The following is a 22,329-nucleotide window of genomic DNA, read 5'->3' as shown; positions in this document are numbered from 1 at the left end:
TTCTAAACTGGAATTAGAATCATGATTTGGAAAAAAAGGAAAAAATTATCCTAATTTTGTGTGTGCTCAAAATAATTGCTTTTTTCTCTCTCCCCAGGCTGATAAAAAAGAAAGAAGCAATGCCTTGAATACTGCAATAGATAACATGTGCAAGAAAACAAGAGACCTCCGCAGGCAGGTAATCTCCCCTGAGGACAAAATGTGTTTAACAGAGATTTGTGCAAACAATTATGAAAAGAGAAACAAAGATCTGTTTTTAATGTGTCATTGAGGTTGGTGGGATGGGAACAGCAGAGTCACCATAGGTGTAAAACAGCAATGTAAAGCCTAAGTGCTTCATTGCTTGAAGAGTAAAAATCTAGACCTATTATCTTCAAGTTAGATGACGTATGGACAGGACCGAAAGAAGCTCATCTGAGAAAGATAGGTAAGTGTGTAACACCATTTTATGTAACACCATTGTAGTTAAGCAAGCCTGTATCTGATGAGTAGAGATGGAAATAATATTTATTATCTTTATTCCCAGACTTTAAAAAAAAAGGTTTCCCAAGAGTTCTCTAGGGAAAAATAATCGACTAGCAAGAATCTTGTATATTTTCCCCCATTTTTTTCAGATATTCCATGGTATTGTTGAAGAATTAGTCTGCATGGAAAAATACCCCTTCCCAATCTTGTTTTCTGCACAGAAAACACTATTTCTTGGGTTTTTTTGTTTTGTTTTGTTTTTTTGCAGGAACCCTTTTTCCTCTATAGAAAGCAGGGTTTGGTTTTCGAAAATCCATATTTTTCTCCGAGGATAATTATTGTCTAACTCTTCAGGGTATTCAAATATGGTCAAAATAATGTGGAAGAATATACAGTTTCTCCAGTAGCATGGAAGATAATTATGTAATCGGTGGAGCTGTAATCTTGAGCTTTCTCTGATAAATACTTCTAGTGCCTTACCAAACTACAACTCCCATGAGCCCATAGCATTGATCTATAGCAGAGAAAGTGGTGTCAAACTGCATGAATTCTATAGCTCAGGTGCATCTTGTGTTGAAACCAATTCACACATGTGTTTAAGACCATTAAATTACAGGTGCTTGCTAGACCAGTTCCTAGATTAGTTGATAGATTGAGTCCCAATTCTTACAGCATTCTTTTTTCGTCTCATCAGAGAACTCAGCAAGTTTGGACAGGAAAACATTTTGAATTGTTCTGTTGAATATTTATGCACAGCCTTTCCATTATATATTTAAGATGCCCAAGGCTGCCTATAATCAACTTAATTAAAATACCTACACAGTAAGTTAAAATGCAATGCAAAATCTAAAGAAATAAATAATTTATCATAAGAGTCCAGAGATCAGGTAAGCATATATACCTGCTGCAATGTAACTGCTTTATTTTATATCATTCCATCACATCTCATTAGTTTTTGTTGTTTTACAAATAAACATACTGATATTTTAGAAATAGGGTTCAACTTGTTTTAGGAAGAAAACTTTTCTTACACTGAAGGGCAAATAAGTATACAGTGACACAGCGATATCCATAACCCATGTTGATACCAAAAAGTGTGGATGATCATGACTCATAGTATTGAATAGTCATGACATGAAAATGCACACTTTTGCATGCACATGTTCCCATTGGCCTTATTTAATAATACGGGCCATGACAACCCTCAGTCAGTGGAAATTGCTGATCCAAATCCTGCGGATCAGGAAAATTCACTGTATTGTATTACTTAGATCTGGTTTTGCCACCTTTAACTAATTTTAATCTATTTACACATTTTGATTCCCTTGAAACTGTAATAAGAATAGAATATAATGGTATTACAATGTAAAAGAGAATTTAAAAAGTAAGGGTGGGCATTGTATACATCCTTAAAGGGAAGGAGAATCAGTGGATGGAATAACACATTTTGTTTACATGTATTGTATTAAATGAACAAATCTACATGTGGAAATTTATGCCCTGTCTTTGATCTCATGTTCAAAAACGTTTTGATACATGCCTGTCTGAACTGGTATTTATGGAAACAAGACTGTATAGAGTACTGTGTAAATCAATATACGGTGCTTCAATAGGCTAAAGATTTGCATAATATATATCTCTTGTGTGTGAGTTGAATATTTATGCAATGCAGGCTCTGTCACAGTCAGGATATTTGAAACATGTGCTAGCTTCTTCAGCTGACTATAGGCAGTTGTTATTTCCGTCTATTCCAGTCATATAAAAAGGCATCTAATGTTTAATATGTATTATTTTTCTCTAGAAGGGCTTGGAATACTAAAATCCTCATGTGTAACACCTGTCTCTTATTGCTGGTAGCATTTCGCTCTATGTTACAATTTGAACCCCTAATGGAACTATTGATAGAGAGTTATTATTATCTATTTTGACTGGGGCTCTTTACAAATAGATAAATAGCAATCCATTACTGGTGCCTCCAGTAGCTTAAATATTTAAAGATTATTTTCCACCTTTTGATATTGCAGAAAAGTGTGAAAGACATGCGCGATTGATAAAAAAATATTTCAAAAGTCATTACAAAATTAGGGGGTGTTGTCGTTTTGTTTCTAAAGTGTTTCTGAAGTATAGTTAGTGAAAATTTCATTACTATAATGAGAGTAATGAAATTTTGTTACTTCCTTGTTATAGCAATTGCACATAATTACTATAATTGGGGAAAGTTCAGGAGCTCCTTTCTCCCCTATTTTTATAGCTATTGGGGTGAAACTTGCTACAATGGTAGAACAGATTTACCACTGCCAATCAAATTTCAGAAGGTTTCACTTATACACAGATTTTTGGGGAATTTTCAAAGGTTTTATAAACAACATTTAAAAAACGACAAGAGCTAATCTCCTTGAATTTTGTTTACAATGACACAAGATAAGAGGGGATCATTCCCCTAAATTTTCAGAAATATTCATACATCTGCTAATTTTAGGGATATTTTTTTTTACAAAAAGGTTTAATTTTTAAAAGCCACAACAGCTATCTCCTTGAATGTCTGTCATGTATTAAACAATAGAAACCAATATTAACCAATTCTACATTTTCATAGACTCATAGAGTTGGAGGGGACCCTCAAGGGCCATCTAATCCAATTCCCTTCTTCCAGGCAGAAGGGCACCATCAAAACTCTCCTGACAGATGGACATCTAGTCTCTAAGTTAATTAATATACTTCCCGTATTGAGTTGGAAGGACCATCAGTTTAGGGATTTCTTCCAAGCCCAGCACTGATTTACTTACTAGATGTATCATAGAATCATAGAATCATAGAATCAAAGAGTTGGAAGAGACCTCATGGGCCATCCAGTCCAACCCCCTGCCAAGAAGCAGGAATATTGCATTCAAATCACCCCTGACAGATGGCCATCCAGCCTCTGTTTAAAAGCTTCCAAAGAAGGAGCCTCCACCACACTCCGGGGCAGAGAGTTCCACTGCTGGATGGCTCTCACAGTCAGGAAGTATCAGTCAGTCCTCCTCTTTGCAGATTCACCAATTTATTGGAATTCTGATTGGCTGCTGCTGCGGAGGGACAAATATCTCCCCTCCTCTGATTGGAGCTTTCTGTAAGCAGAATTCTGGTAAATGTAATGTAGGGCAGGGCCTTTTGCATTCTCTGTGATAGGGCTCCTTGCCTTCCCAAACTACTTCCAAAAGTTCTGTCTTTTTTTCCCCGTGAACTCTGATTTATCTCTGGTTTTTCTCTCCTAATGGTGAGAGGCAATTAATTTAAAGAGGAAAGATAGCCATTGTGGCTTTGCTTGTTTGCACTTAAAATAAAACTGATTCTGGGAGGCTTCAAAGATTTACAAAATGCAAACACAAAAGTATTGGGAAAGTTTTGATTCTTACGTTTTTGGTGTGGGCCATGCCCACGTGTCAGATATTGTCTTCTACATATGAATTTAATGAATTTGATATGACTTATGAGGACTAATGAAAAAATGCACACCTCTAATACATACAAATACACTCCCAAATTGCCTCCCCAGTTTGTACTTTGCTGTACAGAATTTTGTTGTAGTTTGACTTTGCACTGAGTAGGGAGTCCACACTGTACTTCACACACATGTGTATGTGTTTGATAAAGAAGTCCCATTCAGACACCAAGTGCTTTGAATGCAATTTTCCTGCTTCTTGGCAGGGGGATGGACTGGATGGCCCATGAGGTCTCTTCCAACTCTATGAGTCTATTATTCTATAAATCAAGGCACAAAAGTGGAGGAATCAGCAGTGACTAGAAGATTCAATGACAGTGGTGTGGTGAGTCTGCTCTGAATTTTATTGTAGGCATTAGAGGAATTATTTAAGGTTCTAAAACTATTTAGGGATTATGATTCAGCACCACAGACATTTCCTTCAAAATCTAGAATGAAACCTGGGCTGGATTCATTCCATCCACTCATATGGGAGCCTTCAGTTGCCCTTGAGAAGCTTGCTAACTCTGCCTCCATCATCTTCAGTTCTTCAAGTGAAGAGAGATGGGTATCAGTACTTTCCATATGATCTGAATACCTCCCCCTTCCACAAAATTAGACACTTAGTTTTGTGAACAGTATCCATGTGCAGAGAGAGAGTTCTCCTGCTCAGTCATCAATCTTAACATGAGGAGAAGGGGAGAACTGGAGATGGAAGGAAAATGAGCAACCCACTGTCCTATTCGTATGGACCTTCTTTGAAAATTGGAGAATAGATGTAAAATCTGTAGGTGAGTGCAAATGTAGAGAATGGAAGAATATAGTGGATTGAAACATTTTAGAACCAAATTGCTTAACTTTGTTGAAGGTAACTCCATTCATTTTGTTCTATTGGATTGCTCTTATTGTATTGTATAATATTTTAACAAATTTAGGTCTGAATGTGTATTTTTATTGGTGGTGATTTCTTTTTCCAGCTTCGCAAAGCCATCATTGATCACATCTCAGACTCCTTCCTGGACACAACTGTTCCACTTCTAGTACTCACGGAAGCAGCTAAAAATGGAAGAGAGCAGGAAATAAAGGAATATGCTACTATTTTTAAAGAACACACATGCAGACTGATTGAGGTAAGATTGTTAGAAATTCAGTGGAATTGGATATTGACTGCTGTGAGGTCATCACTTGTTCTTCTCTTTCTTTGGCTTTCCCCACTCCCATATGGGGAGTGGGGAAACCCATAAAGACTGGACTCTGAGAAACATATTTGTTTTACTTGAGAAGTTTAATCAATTTAATTTGAGTGAGTGGCTTGGCTAGGCTCTAGATGTATTTGTGTGGAAATGTTTTTTGGCTTATTGCTATTATTGGAATCATACCATTGAATTTGCTGAATAGTTTTAGGTTCTTGACAATCATTAAATGGTCCATTGGCTGTCTAATAATAGTACTAAGTTCATAGTAACAGGAAGATGACATAACCAGAGGTTGACAGACTTGAAGTTTTAGGGTCTATTTTGTTTTTCACAAAGCCTCTAATATTGACCAGGAGGCAGATGTAAAAATAGGCCCAAGAAAGAGGAAGCATGTGATATTTAAAAGAGGAAGCATGTGATCTTTATACATCTTATGAATCAATCTTTTCACACCAAGACTCAGTCTTTGCCTATCCCTAAGCCTTCTCCAATATAAAAGCTTAATTTATAAAGAGAAAGAGAGACCTTCTAAGGCAACTGAAAACTCTACAGCCTTACCAATCATCTCATGAGCTTCCAGTAGACTCTAGTCTATTCACCCCCAGTGTTGCTCATATTAATTGACTGGTGGAACTAAATGCCAGGGAAAAATATCATTCCCTAGACATGTGGCTTGGTAACTAAAGGATTAAGATCACTCAGATGTCATGTCTGTGGTAACTGCAATAAGGAGTGATTTATAAAGCAGCAACCATGCTTTCTCTTTCTCTCTCTTTTTTGCTGGGACTGTCTAATTGTAAATAGCTGTAAATAAGTTTGAAACAATAATAAAACATTTGCCAGCAAGGGTTCTTTTAGCTAAAAGACAGTGAACCAGAGTGTGCTTGATTCAGGAAGCACAGAGGCAGGAGGAAGAGCAGCAGATGTGCAATGAAAGCATGTGTGTTACAGATGCCTGTCTGTGACTACAAATCCAGGGGAACCTAAGTGCTGCCTTTTTGGGGGGGACTCCTGACAGCACAGTACTTCTTGCAAGTTATGGAGCTTGTAGGTTTCTTGCAGCTGTTGACTGAAAAAGTAATTTTTCCAAGCTTTGGTAAGCTAGCATTGGCCCCAGCATTCTTGGGCAGCTGTTGAGGCTGCACCAACCTAGACAAATCCACAGCAGGTACCTGCTTTCTCCTTCAGAACCAGTTGTTATAATACAGTGTTCAGAACAGCACTCATCAGCTGAATAAAGCTGACTTATTAATATGCCATAATGGCCCTTATACATCACATTTAGGTATTGTGAGAAATTAAACTAGTGACCAGCTTCTTGATGTTCCTTGATGCAGTACTCAAGAGTAGTAGCATCTACTGATACCAGCTCAGCCCCTAGTGGCCTAGTGAGAGAGATGGTGTCCCATCATTGCTTCATTTGTTTAAGATCCAGCCAAAAGAAACTGCAGGAAATAAAATTCATGGCAGGCTGCAAATGAATGGCCACTAATTCACTGAAGGAAGCTTCCTTACACAATCCATCAGAGCAGATATGCCTTGATACTGATAAAAGCTTCTGGCTCAAACTTGACGTTTCAAAAACTAGTGCTGTCCTTGAAAAGAAAAATGTTTCTTCGTGCAGCAGATCTGTGATAAAAGGGCAGTCCATTCTTGGTTATTTGATACAGTGTTACTCAAAATGATGGTCCCTGGAATCGTGTCAGTCCTTGGGTCATACTCATCAATTCTTGGTTAGTTTTCAGGAAAAGGGGGAAAAAGCAATTAACCAACAATTCCATGTATGGTGCTGAATCCTGGCATCCTCAATTCTTTCCCCATATCAGAGGTCCTATCTATACAGTCATATAATGCAATTTGAAATTGCATTATATGGTCAATGTAGACCCGTGTAATTTAACTGCATTGAACTGTGTGTAGTGTAAATAGGTCCAGAGAGTCTGATAAACACCTGTTTAATGTATTATCAGTTTTTACTGTTGAGGTCGTGAAGAGATACTTGTGTGATCTTTTATTACTACTTTTGACATAACTACCAAGGATTGGAGCAGGGAACTGCTGCTGGCTGAAGCAGCTTCCACTAGCTGATTGAAACTATTGGGTGCTGGCTCTTAATTGGAAAAGGGTAGACAGGAACGTTTTGCTAATCAGACCTCAGGTATCAATACGTCTTGCCCTCAATGCATCTCCCTTTCATATTTCTGATATGCATTGCCATGTAGAAAAGACAGTGGATGCTGTTTTCACAGATGAGGCATAACACATATATACTTTAACTCTGTCTATAATGCCAAAGGAAATATTTTGCTTTTTTAAAGGTGCTATTATAGTCTAATAACACTTGCATGTGGCCAAATTATGACATCGGAGGCTATGGGAATTACCAAAACAATTCACACAAGTAAATAAAGATTGTTCCTGGTAAATACCAGAGTTTGGAGATATTGTCCAAAATTAATTTTTCTAAGCTCCAGTTAGCATGGGTGGAAGCTGAGAAAGATGAGCTAAATTTGATTATTTGGTTTCAAGCTGACAAAACATTGTGTCTAATCATAGTAATCACAAACATTTCAGATGTTGCATCGAAACAAAATCTGCTTCCACATTTATTTACATTGAATGGGGGGCATTCTCTACAGTTTTGTTGGGACTGTAAATTTTGGACTGTAAAATAAATAAATAAGCACAAAGAGTAGCCTGTTTGCATTAACAGAATTGATGGAAATGTCTTCTCTGCTTGAAAAATAAAATAGTTGAATATTGTCTTTAACATGAATGGCACATATTAGTGGTTAAGAAACAGAATAGAGGTGCTGTCAGAACCCAGACGCCTTAAAGAGCCAGACTCAGGAATATGTCCAAAAGAATAGTTTATTAATACAAAACAAAAGAGACTCAGAGACACTTGCTTCAGTGCCTCTGGTCAGAACTCAAAAGTAGCAGCAATTCTTAGCTTGAAAAGCAAACTAAAGCAATAATCTGGATTATCCAAGCAAAAAATCCAGATTAAACTGGAGTACTTCCAAAATCCCACAAAATTACACAGCAAATGGAAGATAGTCAAACAAAGAGCCGTCATCTAAATGAAGTCTGAAGTTGAAGAAAACCAATTCCAAAGTTGCGAGGTTCCAAAGTCCATGAGGCAGCGTCGTCATCAAAAGCAATCCAAAGTCAAGGAAAGGGGAAATCCGCACTTACGAGAATCCAAGCTGAGTTGTCACACGAAGATAAACAGCAACCTGCAGATCCAGGACCCAAGCCCAACACGAAAGCGGCAGCGACAAGACCCAAGGCACGGAACCAACACTTTGCCTACTGCAAAGTTCTATCACTCCAGTGCCTACTTTTATCTTACAACTCATCATCCAATGATGAGCTGCCTTCCACCCCGTCATCATCACTTTCAGCTGGTTTAGCTTCTACAACTGAATGCCAACACCCATCCCTCCAACTCTTCCACCTCTTGTCAAGACTTAGATCTCCCCAAGATTCCACAGTATCACCCGATTGCCAATCCCCTCCACCAGAAAACCCTGCAAACGTGTCACTAGACATTGGTTGAGTACACACATCCCGAACCTCTTGCACCTTGGTCCAATCCAGTGATTCATCCTCATCCCCATCACTCCCAGATTCATCACTCCCCATCACTCCCAGATTCATCCTCATCCCCATCACTCCCACTCCCAGGAATATGTCCAAAAGAATAGTTTATTAATACAAAACAAAAGAGACTCAGAGACACTTGCTTCAGTGCCTCTGGTCAGAACTCAAAAGTAGCAGCAATTCTTAGCTTGAAAAGCAAACTAAAGCAATAATCTGGATTATCCAAGCAAAAAATCCAGATTAAACTGGAGTACTTCCAAAATCCCGCAAAATTACACAGCAAATGGAAGATAGTCAAACAAAGAGCCGTCATCTAAATGAAGTCTGAAGTTGAAGAAAACCAATTCCAAAGTTGCGAGGTTCCAAAGTCCACGAGGCAGCGTCGTCATCAAAAGCAATCCAAAGTCAAGGAAAGGGGAAATCCGCACTTACGAGAATCCAAGCTGAGTTGTCACACGAAGATAAACAGCAACCTGCAGATCCAGGACCCAAGCCCAACACGAAAGCGGCAGCGACAAGACCCAAGGCACGGAACCAACACTTTGCCTACTGCAAAGTTCTATCACTCCAGTGCCTACTTTTATCTTACAACTCATCATCCAATGATGAGCTGCCTTCCACCCCGTCATCATCACTTTCATCACTTTCCTCATCCCCATCACTCCCAGACCCATCATTCCCAGAAAAACCCATGAAATCTTCTTCTTCTGTGGGAGCAGTAAGTATATCCCAAATCTTCTTCCTCTGTTGCTCCTCATCCGATTCCTGCTCCTGAGTAACCCTCTTAGTTCCCCTATTCACATCCACTGTATCTCCTTCCTCCTCCTCACTCATTTCACTCTCAGAAAACCCTTCGAAGGAATCTTCATCAGTGGGTGACATAAGTATCTCCCGGATCCTCTTCCTCTGTTGATCCTCATCTAACTCTTGAGCACTCCTCTTCCCACTTCTGACATCCTTACTCCCAGTTGCAGCATTGCCAACAGACTCTACTACAACAGGTGCAGCTACTATGTTGTACTCTGAAAAGATCTGAAGCATCATTTTGGGCAGTACTTGCTGTTTACATCCCAAGTCAGCATAGCATTTTATTTGCTCTGTTTTTAGTCTGAAGCATTATTTGGGAAAGAGCATAATCAGCCATGGGCACTTATGTTCAAATATTTCATTTTCATAAGTGAAGATGAATAATTTCCAAGGTTTCTCCTCTGTGCAGCAAAACCAAATATTTTTGCACAGTTCTTGTCTGATTGTCTGACTTTTGGGCATACTTTGAAAAGTTAATTTGCATAGAAATACATGTGGGTTTTTGTTCTGCATTAGAATTGTGTAGTTTTATGCAACCCACTCACCTCTCACCAAAACCATATACATAGTTTTTCCAACCTCATCTGTTTTCTGTGCAAGATTGCTGTGTTATACACAAAGCCCAACAAATTTTCACAAGAAAAATCTTACACAGCAAACAATAATCGTGCACAACAAAACCATGCTTTTTGTTGTTGCCAGATTGCTTTTTAAAAACAAGAGGTTTTTTTTGTCTGAGATTGCTGCTTTTTTGCACCATTTTTTGATGAACAGGATTTTTGTAGTTCTGTTTTGCAGACAAAGGTAGCTGCTTGGAAAAAAGCATTTATTTTTTGCATAAACCCACATAATTCCCATGCAAGAAAACAAAACAAAAACAAAACCTCACCACTGTGTACAAAATATTTTTTTGCAACAGTTGTGCAAATATTGCAAAAATTCTCTGCACTACATTATTTTTCCAAATGGGGGCCCCTTCTACATTGCCATGTAAAATCCAGATTATCTGCTCTGAAATGGATTACATGGCTATGTAGACTCATATAATTCAGTTCAAAGCAGATAATGTGAATTATATGGCAGTGTATCAGGGACCTAGGGGTTATTAAATTGAAATTCAGAGCATTGCTGCTTTGAACTGGCCCTGGATTCTACAGAACTATACAGATACTCCATCCATGAGGTGCAGTAGTGGAAGCCAGACCATTCAGTGTGGTCAAATTCAGAATGGCCACACTGATAGCCAGCCTTACCTGGGCTGGAGATAAGGCTGACTACTGGATGGCTACTGGCTTTACCTGGACTGTTAATCATTGTGGAAAAGAGTCAAGAGCTCTGGAGATCTCTCAGCTGTTGGTGTGTGCCTGCCTATGCTGTCATCAACAAAAGTGCTCACATGACCAAGAAAAAGAGGCTCTCGAGAGCTCCATGGCTAGCTACTACTATGATAATAACAGCCTTGCTCCTATCTGTATGCTTTTCCCTGTGCTATGGAGCAGCTAATCATAAAAAAAACCAAGATTATGGCAACAAGAATGATTGACAACTGGAAAATAGAGGGAGAAAATGTGGAGGCCGTGACAGACTTTCTATTTCTAGGTGTAAAGATTACTGCAGATGCAGACTGTGGCCAGGAAATCAGAAGATGCTTACTTCTTGGGAGGAGAGCAATGTCCAGTCTCGATAAAATAGTAAAGAGTAGAGACATCACACTGGCAACAAAGATCCGCATAGTCAAAACCATGGTATTTCCTGTAGTAACCTATGGATGTGAGAGCTGGACCTTAGGGAAGGCTGAGTGAAGGAAGATAGATGCTTTTGAACTGTGGTGTTGGAGGAAAGTTCTGAGAGTGCCTTGGACTGCGAGAAGATCCAACCAGTCCATCCTCCAGGAAATAAAGCCCGACTGCTCACTGGAGGGAAGGATACTAGAGACAAAGTTGAAGTACTTTGGCCACATCATGAGGGGACAGCAAAGCCTAGAAAAGACAATTATGCTGGGGAAAGTGGAAGGAAAAAGGAAGAGGGGCTGACCAAGGGTAAGATGGATGGATGGCATCCTTGAAGTGACTGGAATGACCTTGAAGGAGCTGGGGGTGGTGACAGCCGACAGGGAGCTCTGGCGTGGGCTGGTCCATGAGGTCACGAAGAGTCGGAGATGACTGAACGAATGAACAACAACAACATGGAGCACAGGGAAAAGCATAGAGATAGGGGCAGTGCTGTTCCTATCATTGTCCCCCTTTCCCTGTGTCATGGAGCACAGGGGACAGTGGTGCCTCATCATGTGAACAATAGACCAGTTTGAATTGGAGCCAATGCAGGTGCCCACATTAATCTCAGAGTGTTTGACTTCTAATATAAGGTAAAACTGACTGGATGTTTCTGGACATTAAATGGGCATCCAGGAGTGCTTTGTGATCAAACCCAGTTATAGGAGGAGTATAGACAAGCTCTGGGTTCCCTGAGTGTTGGGAACTCCCCCTATTTGACCAAGAATAGAATAATGGTGAATTTTCTTTTCATGCTAATTAGTACATTAAAAACTCTTTTATGGTATGAAGTCAAATTATGAAGATCCATCACTGCTTTCACATGGAAAACAACATCCCGCCCAACCATGCCCTGAATATTTTAAGTTTAAAGAGAAATGCCTTAGTAAAAATCATTAAAAAAGAAGGGAAAGAATGTGTCCTGCATAATGGTGTTAACTATCACATAAACTCATGTGTAAGTAGATCTCCTGTATAAATCAAGAGCAGGTTTGGGGCCAATACTGCTGCCTTAGGGACCAGGGATACTTTGCCTGCCCTGTTATATGGCTTGGCCCGACTTACCAGGCTGAGCAGGTTGCGGCGCAGGGTGGCTTCGCTGCCATGTGGCACAGGGGGTTTCTTCTTCCCAGAAGCCCCCTGGGTGGCGGGAAAGCTTCCCGCTGGTGGGGCCTCCTGGCCAATTGCAGGACTGGCCCCACCCTGTTGCTGGCGTGGCTGGGGCCAGCCTCTGGCTTCCGCCTGGGCAGCCTACTTAAGGCTTCCCGAGGCCTATGATAGGCCTTGCCTGCTCCAGCTTTTCCATCCCACCCACCCTGAATGTTAGTTGGTTTGGGAATTTTGTGGGACTGTTATGTTAGACTAATTTGTGAGCTTGTTTATCTTGTCATGACTCTATATTTGGCGTGTGGCATGGGCCCTTGGTGGAAAGGGGGATAACACCTGTGGTCCCTGGGGTGCCGAGTTTATGGTGCCAGTGGCACCCAGGCTTGTAGCATCTTCAGTCACCAGCGGGCTGCCTGATCCTTGATCCAGGACCCATGCTACCAACCCTTGATCCTGTTATTAATAAACGGGTTGTGGCCAATTTTCTCTCCAATCTACTTGTGGATGTGTTTTCTTGGGTTATCTGGAGGGAGGTGTATCACCCTTGCACACGCAATCGAAAAGGTCAAAACTGACACTGTGACAGGGCAGGTCAGTGCTTCATTTAGGTTTTCCCAGGATGAATTAACTTCTTGCCTTCCACCATTCTACTCAGAGAAGGGGATGGGGTCTCTTTTTTTTTCAAGAGAGAAGGTACAGTGCTCACATTGGCCCATGGATAAATCAATGCATGTTTTTTTGGGTCAATTTCTAGACTTACACAGGGTATGTTCAAAAACCTGGATGCAAATTATGCATACTACAGTTGAAAAATGCACCTGTCTGAAAAATCTAGTGACTGCAAACATTATTAGAAACACTGTCAACATTGGTAAACCTCAAAAAATAAAGTCTTTCTTCCTAATTTCTTTGAAAAAATCTGTGAAGTTCGTTCTTGTTTCCTCCCCCTCTTTTGTGCCTTTCTTTCTTTGAGACCAAACACTTTCATGTGCATGTTTAAATGTTCTTTAATAATGGGCTGTATATAAAAAGTAGGCTTCTTGGCAAACACTGCAGCTTCTAATATTTTCTTTTGTCTATCTGGTCTTTTTTTTTTTTTTTTTTTTTTGCATCTTCTCCTATTGTAACATCTACTTCTGCACAGGTTTTTCCAATTAAAATTATAAAGACAACAATAACTATTACTATTCTGTGAACCAGATACTACTTAAAATGTAACTTGCAAAGCATTTATTTATTTAAAGCAGGAATGAATAGTAGGGCTCTTAAACAGAGGCTGGATGGCCATCTGTCAGAGGTGATTTGAATGCAATATTCCTGCTTCTTGGCAGGGGGTTGGACTGGATGGCCCATGAGGTCTCTTCCAACTCTTTGATTCTATGATTCTATGATTCTATGTTGCTAGACTGAAGCTTACCTCATTCTTCCCCATTGTCTTTAGTGGGTAGGGATAATGGTACCTGCAACCCAACAGGAGGGCCATGGTGACAAATAAAATTGTTAACTGGATGCTACCTAAACTTACTCTTCAGAATAAATTGCCGTCTGCCAAGTTTATTTAGAATTAACAGGAGGGGGGGGGGGCTGGCTAGCAGGCACTGAGAATGAAACAGCCTAACTCTCCTCCCTTTTGGACTAATTATTTCATTTGTAATTATCTTCTTATTATGCACTGCTGGATATTTTGACTTGGAAGGAAAACTGCAAAGCTTGCACTCCCATATTTTGAGAAATGAAATGTTTTAGATATTTAAACTCCAGTGGTTTTTTCCCCCCAGAGGAGACTTCTAAGAGGTAAGTCTGCCTTCAAAGCTAAATGCCATTATAATACTACAACTTCATCCACTCTTTCTTCTACTCTTGATTTTGTTTTGTTTTTGGCTTTTTTGTGGGTTTTTTTACCGGTTGGATTAGACAGGGTTTTCATAGGAAATTAATTACTGTCTTTTTCCAATGAAATTTATACTAGCCTCAATAATTTGTTATGTCCTTTCTTGTGAGTTGAAAAAAAACAACCCCTGCTGTAATGCTCCTGGAGATCAGAGGCAAGGACTAGGTTTATTTTGGAGCAGGCTGTCAGGGCTAAACAGAATTTAGCAACCCAAAATTTGTTTGGTCTATGGGGAGAAAAGAGAGGAGCAGCGAGGAGAATCTGCACACAGGTCCCTTTCGGTGATGATTTCCCCATCATATAGGGCATAGTCCTGCCATTGAGGACCCGTGCTGGCTCCATTGGAGCCAGCACAACAAGAGAACCCTCCTGTGTTTTGTGGGGAATCTTCAGTGATGCTTTCACCCCAGTTGGTGATGAGGCCTCCACCATTTGATGGCCGGTATGGGGCTACATCCAAAACACAGGATGAAAGAGTCCTAGGATGCATTTTAGGCGAGTGTGATGAGTTGAAAGTGAATAAAACATTTTGCTGTTTCACTTTTATACAACATCTACATATAGCTTACAAAAATTGTGTGTGTCTGTGTGCATCTCTGAATTGCCACTTTGAATAGGACATCTCTGAATTGTCACTTTGAATCGGAAATATTGGGACTTGTAGCCTTAAAATTAACCTTTTGTGTTCTCTTTTGAGTAATTTGGGAACTTGAATTTCAAAGCTTCGCAGAGCTATGTCAACTGACTATCTGTAGTCAGCAACCCCTGATGAAGGGCAATAATAAACAACCTTTCCAAACTCTCCCTTTTCTCCCCTGTTGTAAAAACCTACCTTATAACAGGAACGTACCTTAGAAAGAGAATCATTGAAAGTATGGAAATCACTTCTGATGCCAGTGGATGTAGGTCCAAAAGGAACTTCCCATTACTGGGGGAGTTTTCCCCTCTTCCTTTGGCAAGAGGCATGGCATAGGCTTGGGATTGCATGTTTCCAAAAGCTTTTCTTCTGCCGCAGGCAAGAGAAACACCAGATAATGGTCTTCAATCAGAAACTGGCAAGCTGTTAAAATACTTTCAAGAGTCTTTTATTGTTGTAGCATCACAGTCAGATCTATCTCCCTCCTAATAATAATAATAATAATCATAATCATCATCATCATCATCTTTATTTATACCCTGCCACCATCTTCCCGAAGGGACTCGGGGCAGCTTAAATGAGGCCAAGTCCACCAAATACAAATTATTATTTATTATTTATTATTTCGAACATGTTTACCCCACCCTTCTCAACTCCTAGGGGGACTAAGGGCGGCTTACAATTGGCAACAATTCAATGCCGTCATAAAATACAATAGCAAAAATAACAATTAAAACCATGAATATTGAAATAAAAATTAAACAGTATACTTACGATCCATTTAGCTATTGCCAGTCTGGTGGCTATTTATCTAGCCATATACTAATGATAACTCCGCTTCACTTATCCAAATCCACTTCCAAGCCATAGTCAAATATTATCCATTGTCCTTTAACCTGATTGCCTGAAGGCCTAATCTCACAACCAAAATTTTACCTTCTTTCTGAAGGTGAGGAGGGATGACGATGATCTAATTTCCCCGGGAAGTGTATTCCACAGGAAGCGTATACCACCGAGAAGGCCCTGTCCCTCGTCCCCACCAAACGTGTTTGAGACAACGGTGGGGCCGAGAGCAGGGCCTCCCCAGAGGTGGGACATAGAAGGAAATACATTCGGACAGGTATGCTGGACCGGAGCCGTATAGGGTTTTATAGGTCAAAACCAGCACTTTGAATTGTGCTCGGAATTAGATTGGCAGCCAGTGGAGCTGACACAACAGGGGTGGGGGGTGGGGGTGGTATGCTCCCTGTATGACACTCCAGTGAGTACTCTAGCTGCCGCCCATTGGACTAATTGCAGTTTCCAAACAGTCTTCAAAGGCAACCCCATGAAGAGTGCGTTGCAGTAATCTATTCGGGATGTGACAAGAGCGTGGACCACCGTGGCCAGGTCCGACTTCCCAAGGTATGGGCGCAGCTGGCGCACAGGTTTTAACTGTGCAAAAGCTCTCCCAGCCACCGCTGAGACCTGGGGTTCCAGGCTCAGCGATGAGTCCAGGATCACTCCCAAGCTGTGAAACTGCATCTTCGGGGGGAGTGTAACCCCATCCAACACAGGCTGTAACCCTAAGCAACAGTACATAAACAAAGCAAATAAGTAAATAAAACAATATAAAAATATAACTAAACATATAAGCAATAACATGCAAGAGATTTAAAACACTATGGCAGGGCCAAATGTAATAGATTAAAAATTTAAAAACACTGGGCGTGTACAGAGTAGGATATGTCTAAACATGAGGGTTTTAGAAAGTGATGTAGGGAGATCAATCCAATGGATAGATAAAGTGCTTCAGAGGACATATAAAAGAAAATTGGTCAGATCAGGGGCTTATTTCCTTTATTCAGGGAAGGCACACTCTGCTCAGTGTCTGTTCTTTGTATCAGACAGGTACGCTGGACCTGAACCATATAGGGTTTTATAGGTCAAAACCAGCACTTTGAATTGTGCTTGGAATTAGATCGGCAGCCAGTGGAGCTGACACAACAAGGGTGTGTGTGTGTGTTATGCTCCCTGTATGACGCTCCAGTGAGTAATCTAGCTGCCGCCTGTTGGACTAATTGCAGTTTCCGAACTGTCTTCAAAGGCAACCCCATGTAGAGTAATCTATTCGGAATGTGACAAGAGTGTGGACCGCCATGGCCAGATCCGACTTCCCAAGGTATGGGCGCAGCTGGCGCACAAGTTTTAATTGTGCAAAAGCTCTCCCTGCCACCGCCGAGACCTGGGGTTCCAGGCTCAGTGATGAATCCAGGATCACTCCCAAACTGCGAACCTGCGTCTTCAGGGGGAGTGTAACATCTCACCATGTTAAAACAGTAGATGTGGCTCTTAATGAGACATGCCACATTAGCACATGATATCTATGCCCTGTACCACTGGAGAAATTATACTGTTTAGCCGGCATTGCACCACCTGACATCCACCAGGAAGTAGCAGCCAGTAATGAAAAGACCAAGGTGGTGACATCTCTGTCCTATCCTCTCTTTGGATATCAGCCAGCATGCCAATATCTTAAATCAAGAAACAGCTTCCTAAGATCTACAGAGATACTTGTAGGAACACCTCAGCAAAGTGGCAGGCTAAAATCTGGAACTTCAATCAGTCGCTGAGACTGGATGAGAGACTCCCCTCTGGGCACACAGAAGACTGGGTGAATTGGGAGGCATTGAACAGGTTGTGCTCTGGGACCACAAGATGCAGAGCCTTTCTTAAGAAATGGGGCTACAAAGTCCATGGCATGCGAATGTGGAGAAGAGCAAACCACAGACTACTTATTACAATGCAGCCGGAGCCCTGCCACATGCACAATGGAGAACCTTCTTACAGTGACATCTGAGGCACTTCAAGTGGTCAGCTTCTGGTAAAAGGAAATGTAATATCATGCCAAGCTTTTAATTTGTTTGTGTCCTTTTTAAAATACATTATAAATGTACCCTCATTTTGCTTCTGACACTATATTATAAATAGCCCATGCCTTCACACAACCCCTCCCAATCACTCATCTCACATTCATCAACAAGCCTTGATCCACAGTTACTTTCCCTTCCGTTAGGATTCAGGGAGTATGCTGTCTACAGACCAATGATGGGGCCCTCTGATTCCCTCACACTCTTACAATCACATTCTTCAATGTTCTGTTTTCATCATCTCCTTGGCGATGCCAAAGAAACATTCCCAATGGAGGAATAGCCACAGGTGCCTTCCAGAGAGGATGTTGCCATATCCTGTCACCCCCGTCTCTAAAGAAAGGTGTACAGATGAATTACTGGGCATGGGGTCTCTCGTCAACCTGGAGAGAACCTCCCTGTAGAAATGTTCTGAAGCCAGGGATTTGGGACTTTCACATCCTCATTCTTTTTGAATCATGAACACAGATTTTCCACATCAATGTGAAACTAAGCCAACCGCAGTCAATCCCTTCTGGATAAATAACTGTAAGTAACTGCTCCCATAATTTTCAATACTCTGCCCCGGAGTGTGGTGGAGGCTCCTTCTTTGGAAGCTTTTAAACAGAGGCTGGATGGCCATCTGTCAGGGGTGATTTGAATGCAATATTCCTGCTTCTTGGCAGGGGGTTGGACTGGATGGCCCATGAGGTCTCTTCCAACTCTTTGATTCTATGATTCTAATAGCATATGTGAATTGTGGATCCTAGTCAGGAAACATCTTCAAGAGCCATTGGAAATACTTTTCATAGAGAATATATTTATTTATATTCTGCCCTATCTCCCCTGGGGGACTCAGGGCGGATAATGCTTATATACATGATCTAAAGGATTTCATTTAAAGGTAATTACTTCCCTCACTTTAATGTAATCTTACCATTGAATGTATCCCGCATGTAGCTGAGGGCTGTTTTAATTCTGCTAACACTGGATTCAGAGGGAATCTCATGCTCATTTAAGTATGCATAAATTCTGCCATTTCATTTTAGTACTATGAATTATTATAATTTAGCTGATTCTGATGCTCTCATTATTACTTTCCTGTAGAGAGAGTTATCCTATTACTAGACATGTGTTATGAAGAAGCAACAGAAAAGGAAAAAAGAGCGACAAGAATTTTTTATTTAAAACTTTCATGAAATGGTTTAAAGTACTTACATATATTTCTGAGAAACAGCATGATTAATGATGTTGAGGACATTTTCAATAAATAGTAGTGCTTGGCTCTCCAGGAAATTAATTAGATAGCAGCTATATTGCATCTGTCAAGTTAGTAGTATATCACTTGTAAAATACTCCAAAGTAAGCAGTCCCGCAAGGGAATCTTTGACACACAAATTAACAGATTTATTTGAGTAAGAAAAAAATAAAATAGTTTTTAGCCTTATTACTAGAAGAAAACACATATAGAGGTGCCTGATATTAATAAAGATTCATTTTGAGGAATCTAAAAATTCAGAATGACAGATAAAACAACATTCTCATTTCATTCTCTCTCTTAGTGATCTAACCTTAGATCCTTACATAAAATGCTGTAGAAAAAAATACAGTCAATTAAATATCTAAGGCAATTGCTGCTCTTTCAAATACACACTGAGGACCACTGAGGGGTGCTTGGATTGTGCTTTTCCTGCATGGCAGGGGGTTGGACTAGATAGCCCATGTGGTCTCTTCAAACTCTATTCTTCTATGATTCTATGAGCAATCTATCCAGTTGTAGACCTGTTTCTTCACAATGTAGATTACTACTTCAGTTATATCAAGAGACATGGAAACGTGTCTGCTTCAATTTCTTGCATTTCTCTTAATCATATCCTTGTTTTGGACTGGGTTGGGTGGAAACTCTTTATTTCTTTTCTTCACATGTATGGACATTTATGTAGGCACTTCAATACACATACAGATTTTAAACACAATTTTCTTCAGACATGCATTTGAATATATTTGAATTTTTATTTAATGCTTATTTTTAAGGTATATATTTATTGAAACTGACATGTTTATGTGCATAATATCTAAAGACAGAGCAGAGAAAAAAATCTGATAGTTGTAGTCTCCTCTAGGAGATGGAAATCAGAAGATACATGTGCTTTCATTATTCATAGAATCATAGAATAGGAGCATTATAAGGAGCTCAAGGGTCTTCAGATCCAATACCTTACCATGCAGAAATAAAGAGCTAAAACACTGCTGAGAGATGGGCACCCAAACTCTGGGTAATGGCCTCAAATGAACCAGAGTCCATAATCCTCTGAAATATCCATGAAATAGCTCTTGCCAGCGGGAAGTTCTTCTAAAGGTTAACAGGAATCCCTTGTCTTGAAATCTACTGATCCATGTCATAGCCTATGAAAGAATAGAAAACAAGCTTTCCCCTTCTTCTATGAGATATCCCTGCAGATATTTAAAGATAGCTATCATGTCAGCTCTCAATCTTCTCTTCTCCAAGCTAAACATACCTAGGGCCCTAAGCTATTCCTCATAGGACTTGGTTTCCAGGCCTTTAACCATCTTGCTCACCTTTTCTGGACATGTAATGCAATAGTCTCACAGTCCATAACTGAATACGTTTGTAAAAGGATTTGTTTCATGCACATTTCTTTTTCCACCTCATTTGGGATGTGATTTAATGGAGCATGTTGGGTAGGAGGTATTGCAAAGCCCCCATTTCAACTTCTGCTTCATAGTTCCTCACCTGGGAAATTTTCCTTTCCGTTAGAAAGACTCAGCTATCAAATTCCTCTCTCAAATTAGTGCCAGTCTCACTATGTCTTGAATAGCTATTTATGCTTCTCTCAAATCTGAGGTGGAAACAACCTGAAAACATCTGTGCAACTTAAATCGGGTGCTAGTAATTACCTGGCGGTGTAAGAAGAATCACTCTTGCAGCCCCTTCTCATTTAGATCAGTGCCGAATTATAGGAAAAAAATGATTCTCATCATAAGTCAAAATTCATAATGCTGCTCTTGGGAAAATAGAATTCCACAGCTACAAGTAGTAGAATAAATCATGTAAATTAGGGAAATATGCTGATGCCAATTTGTATTTGAGTTGCACATTCAGAAACAGAGTCTTGGAATCTTTCCTCATTGTATTTAACTTTAAGAATCCATCCATAGCCATATTTATAATTGTCCCTATTCATTATAAATAATAATGAAATGAAAAATCATGCATTGCATAATTGGTTCTAAATCTGTCAGCTGTATCAATTGATTAGGAATCTAAAGGAGGACTTTTTTTTTTACTCTCCTGAGTGTTTTCTCTAAGGCTGACAATATATGCAAAAGAGAAGAAAGCCACTGCAACCTCATAAGATAGCTTTGTGATTATCTCACTATGAATACAGTCATTTTTAATGAAATGCTTTGATACCTAGGTTCTGAAATGGTAGCATAATAACTTAGTATAAATAATATATTGTATTTAAAAAGTGAGCAGACAGGAAAAACCTGGGGTACTAAAAGTGACAAAAAACAATTGCCATGTTATATTGTGCTATGCAGATTCTCTGGGCAAGGTTCCAATCATTTCTATGCAAAGGTTTATTGCCCATACGCCAGTGATGCTGTTATCATATAAATATCAAACTAACATTCAAATAATTATTTTGCTGGTGTTTCCCTCATTGCATCATTCCTTAAGTGACCTCTGTGGCCAATGAAAGCTGATGGTGAAAATGAGCTTCAGTTATATATGATGGTTTTGCAGTAAGTATCCGCTAATACGAAGATGTGAAATGCATTCAGTAGAAAATATATGCTAGTTTTTTCAGACTTTGGGAGCCTGAAGTTCATAGAACCACAAACTGAAGCACAACCCTACAGTTTTGACAAGCACCATTCAAAAGGAAAATCTATCATGAACACAGCCACAGGGTTCCAGGATGCGGACATTTTTAAAATGGATAAAACTGTTGCAATTTTCACATTTTCTTTTCTTTTCTTTTTTTGGAAAATTGCATTGTTATGACATCTAACCTTTTTGAGCTGAATGCATTTTTAGACCTAACAGGAACAGATTTAGGGCCTCATCAGACAGACGTCCCCAAGCAGGGGGACAGCAGGGGAATCCATGGGGTAGTGGGGAAATCTGTGGGGCAGAGCGGGAAACCATAGGGCAGTGCATAGCTTCATCCCCTCAGCATCACATGACTTTTTCCAGCTACACCCAGCTTCCTCTTGCACTGTCCTTGGCTTAGTGAATGAGAACATGGGTAGTCACCCATGTTCTCAGGGCTGCTTCTGAACATGTTACTGACACAAAGCCAGGACAGAGCCCCACTAGAAGTAACCCTGTATTGTGTGATGGGCTCTGGCAGGATCTGTCCAGCTATAGAGGTCCTCTTGGTCAGTCGTGAGGCCAATCATGGAATTGAGTAGTAACCTATGCTTGACAAGGTTACCCTCCCCCTGAGGATACAGGTCCGCAGTCTGGGG

The 22,329-nt window shown here is 40.1% G+C and overlaps 1 protein-coding gene across 1 annotated transcript in view; it reads left to right on the top strand.

Annotated features, from left to right (window-relative positions):
- Window positions 1-22,329, top strand: part of CTNNA3 (catenin alpha 3) — a 1,221,152-nt gene that overhangs the window by 698,414 nt on the left and 500,409 nt on the right. Inside the window, exons 8-9 of the mRNA XM_060768919.2 lie at window positions 98-178; window positions 4,903-5,055. Of these exons, the coding sequence (XP_060624902.2) occupies window positions 98-178; window positions 4,903-5,055 (234 nt within the window). The remainder of the gene's footprint in view (window positions 1-97; window positions 179-4,902; window positions 5,056-22,329) is intronic.

The sequence above is a fragment of the Anolis sagrei genome, chromosome 3 (assembly GCF_037176765.1).
Source record: "Anolis sagrei isolate rAnoSag1 chromosome 3, rAnoSag1.mat, whole genome shotgun sequence".
NCBI classification, from domain to species: domain Eukaryota; kingdom Metazoa; phylum Chordata; class Lepidosauria; order Squamata; family Dactyloidae; genus Anolis; species Anolis sagrei.
The sequence above is the reverse complement of the archived record's forward strand: the minus strand, read 5'-3'. Positions and strand labels throughout refer to the sequence as shown.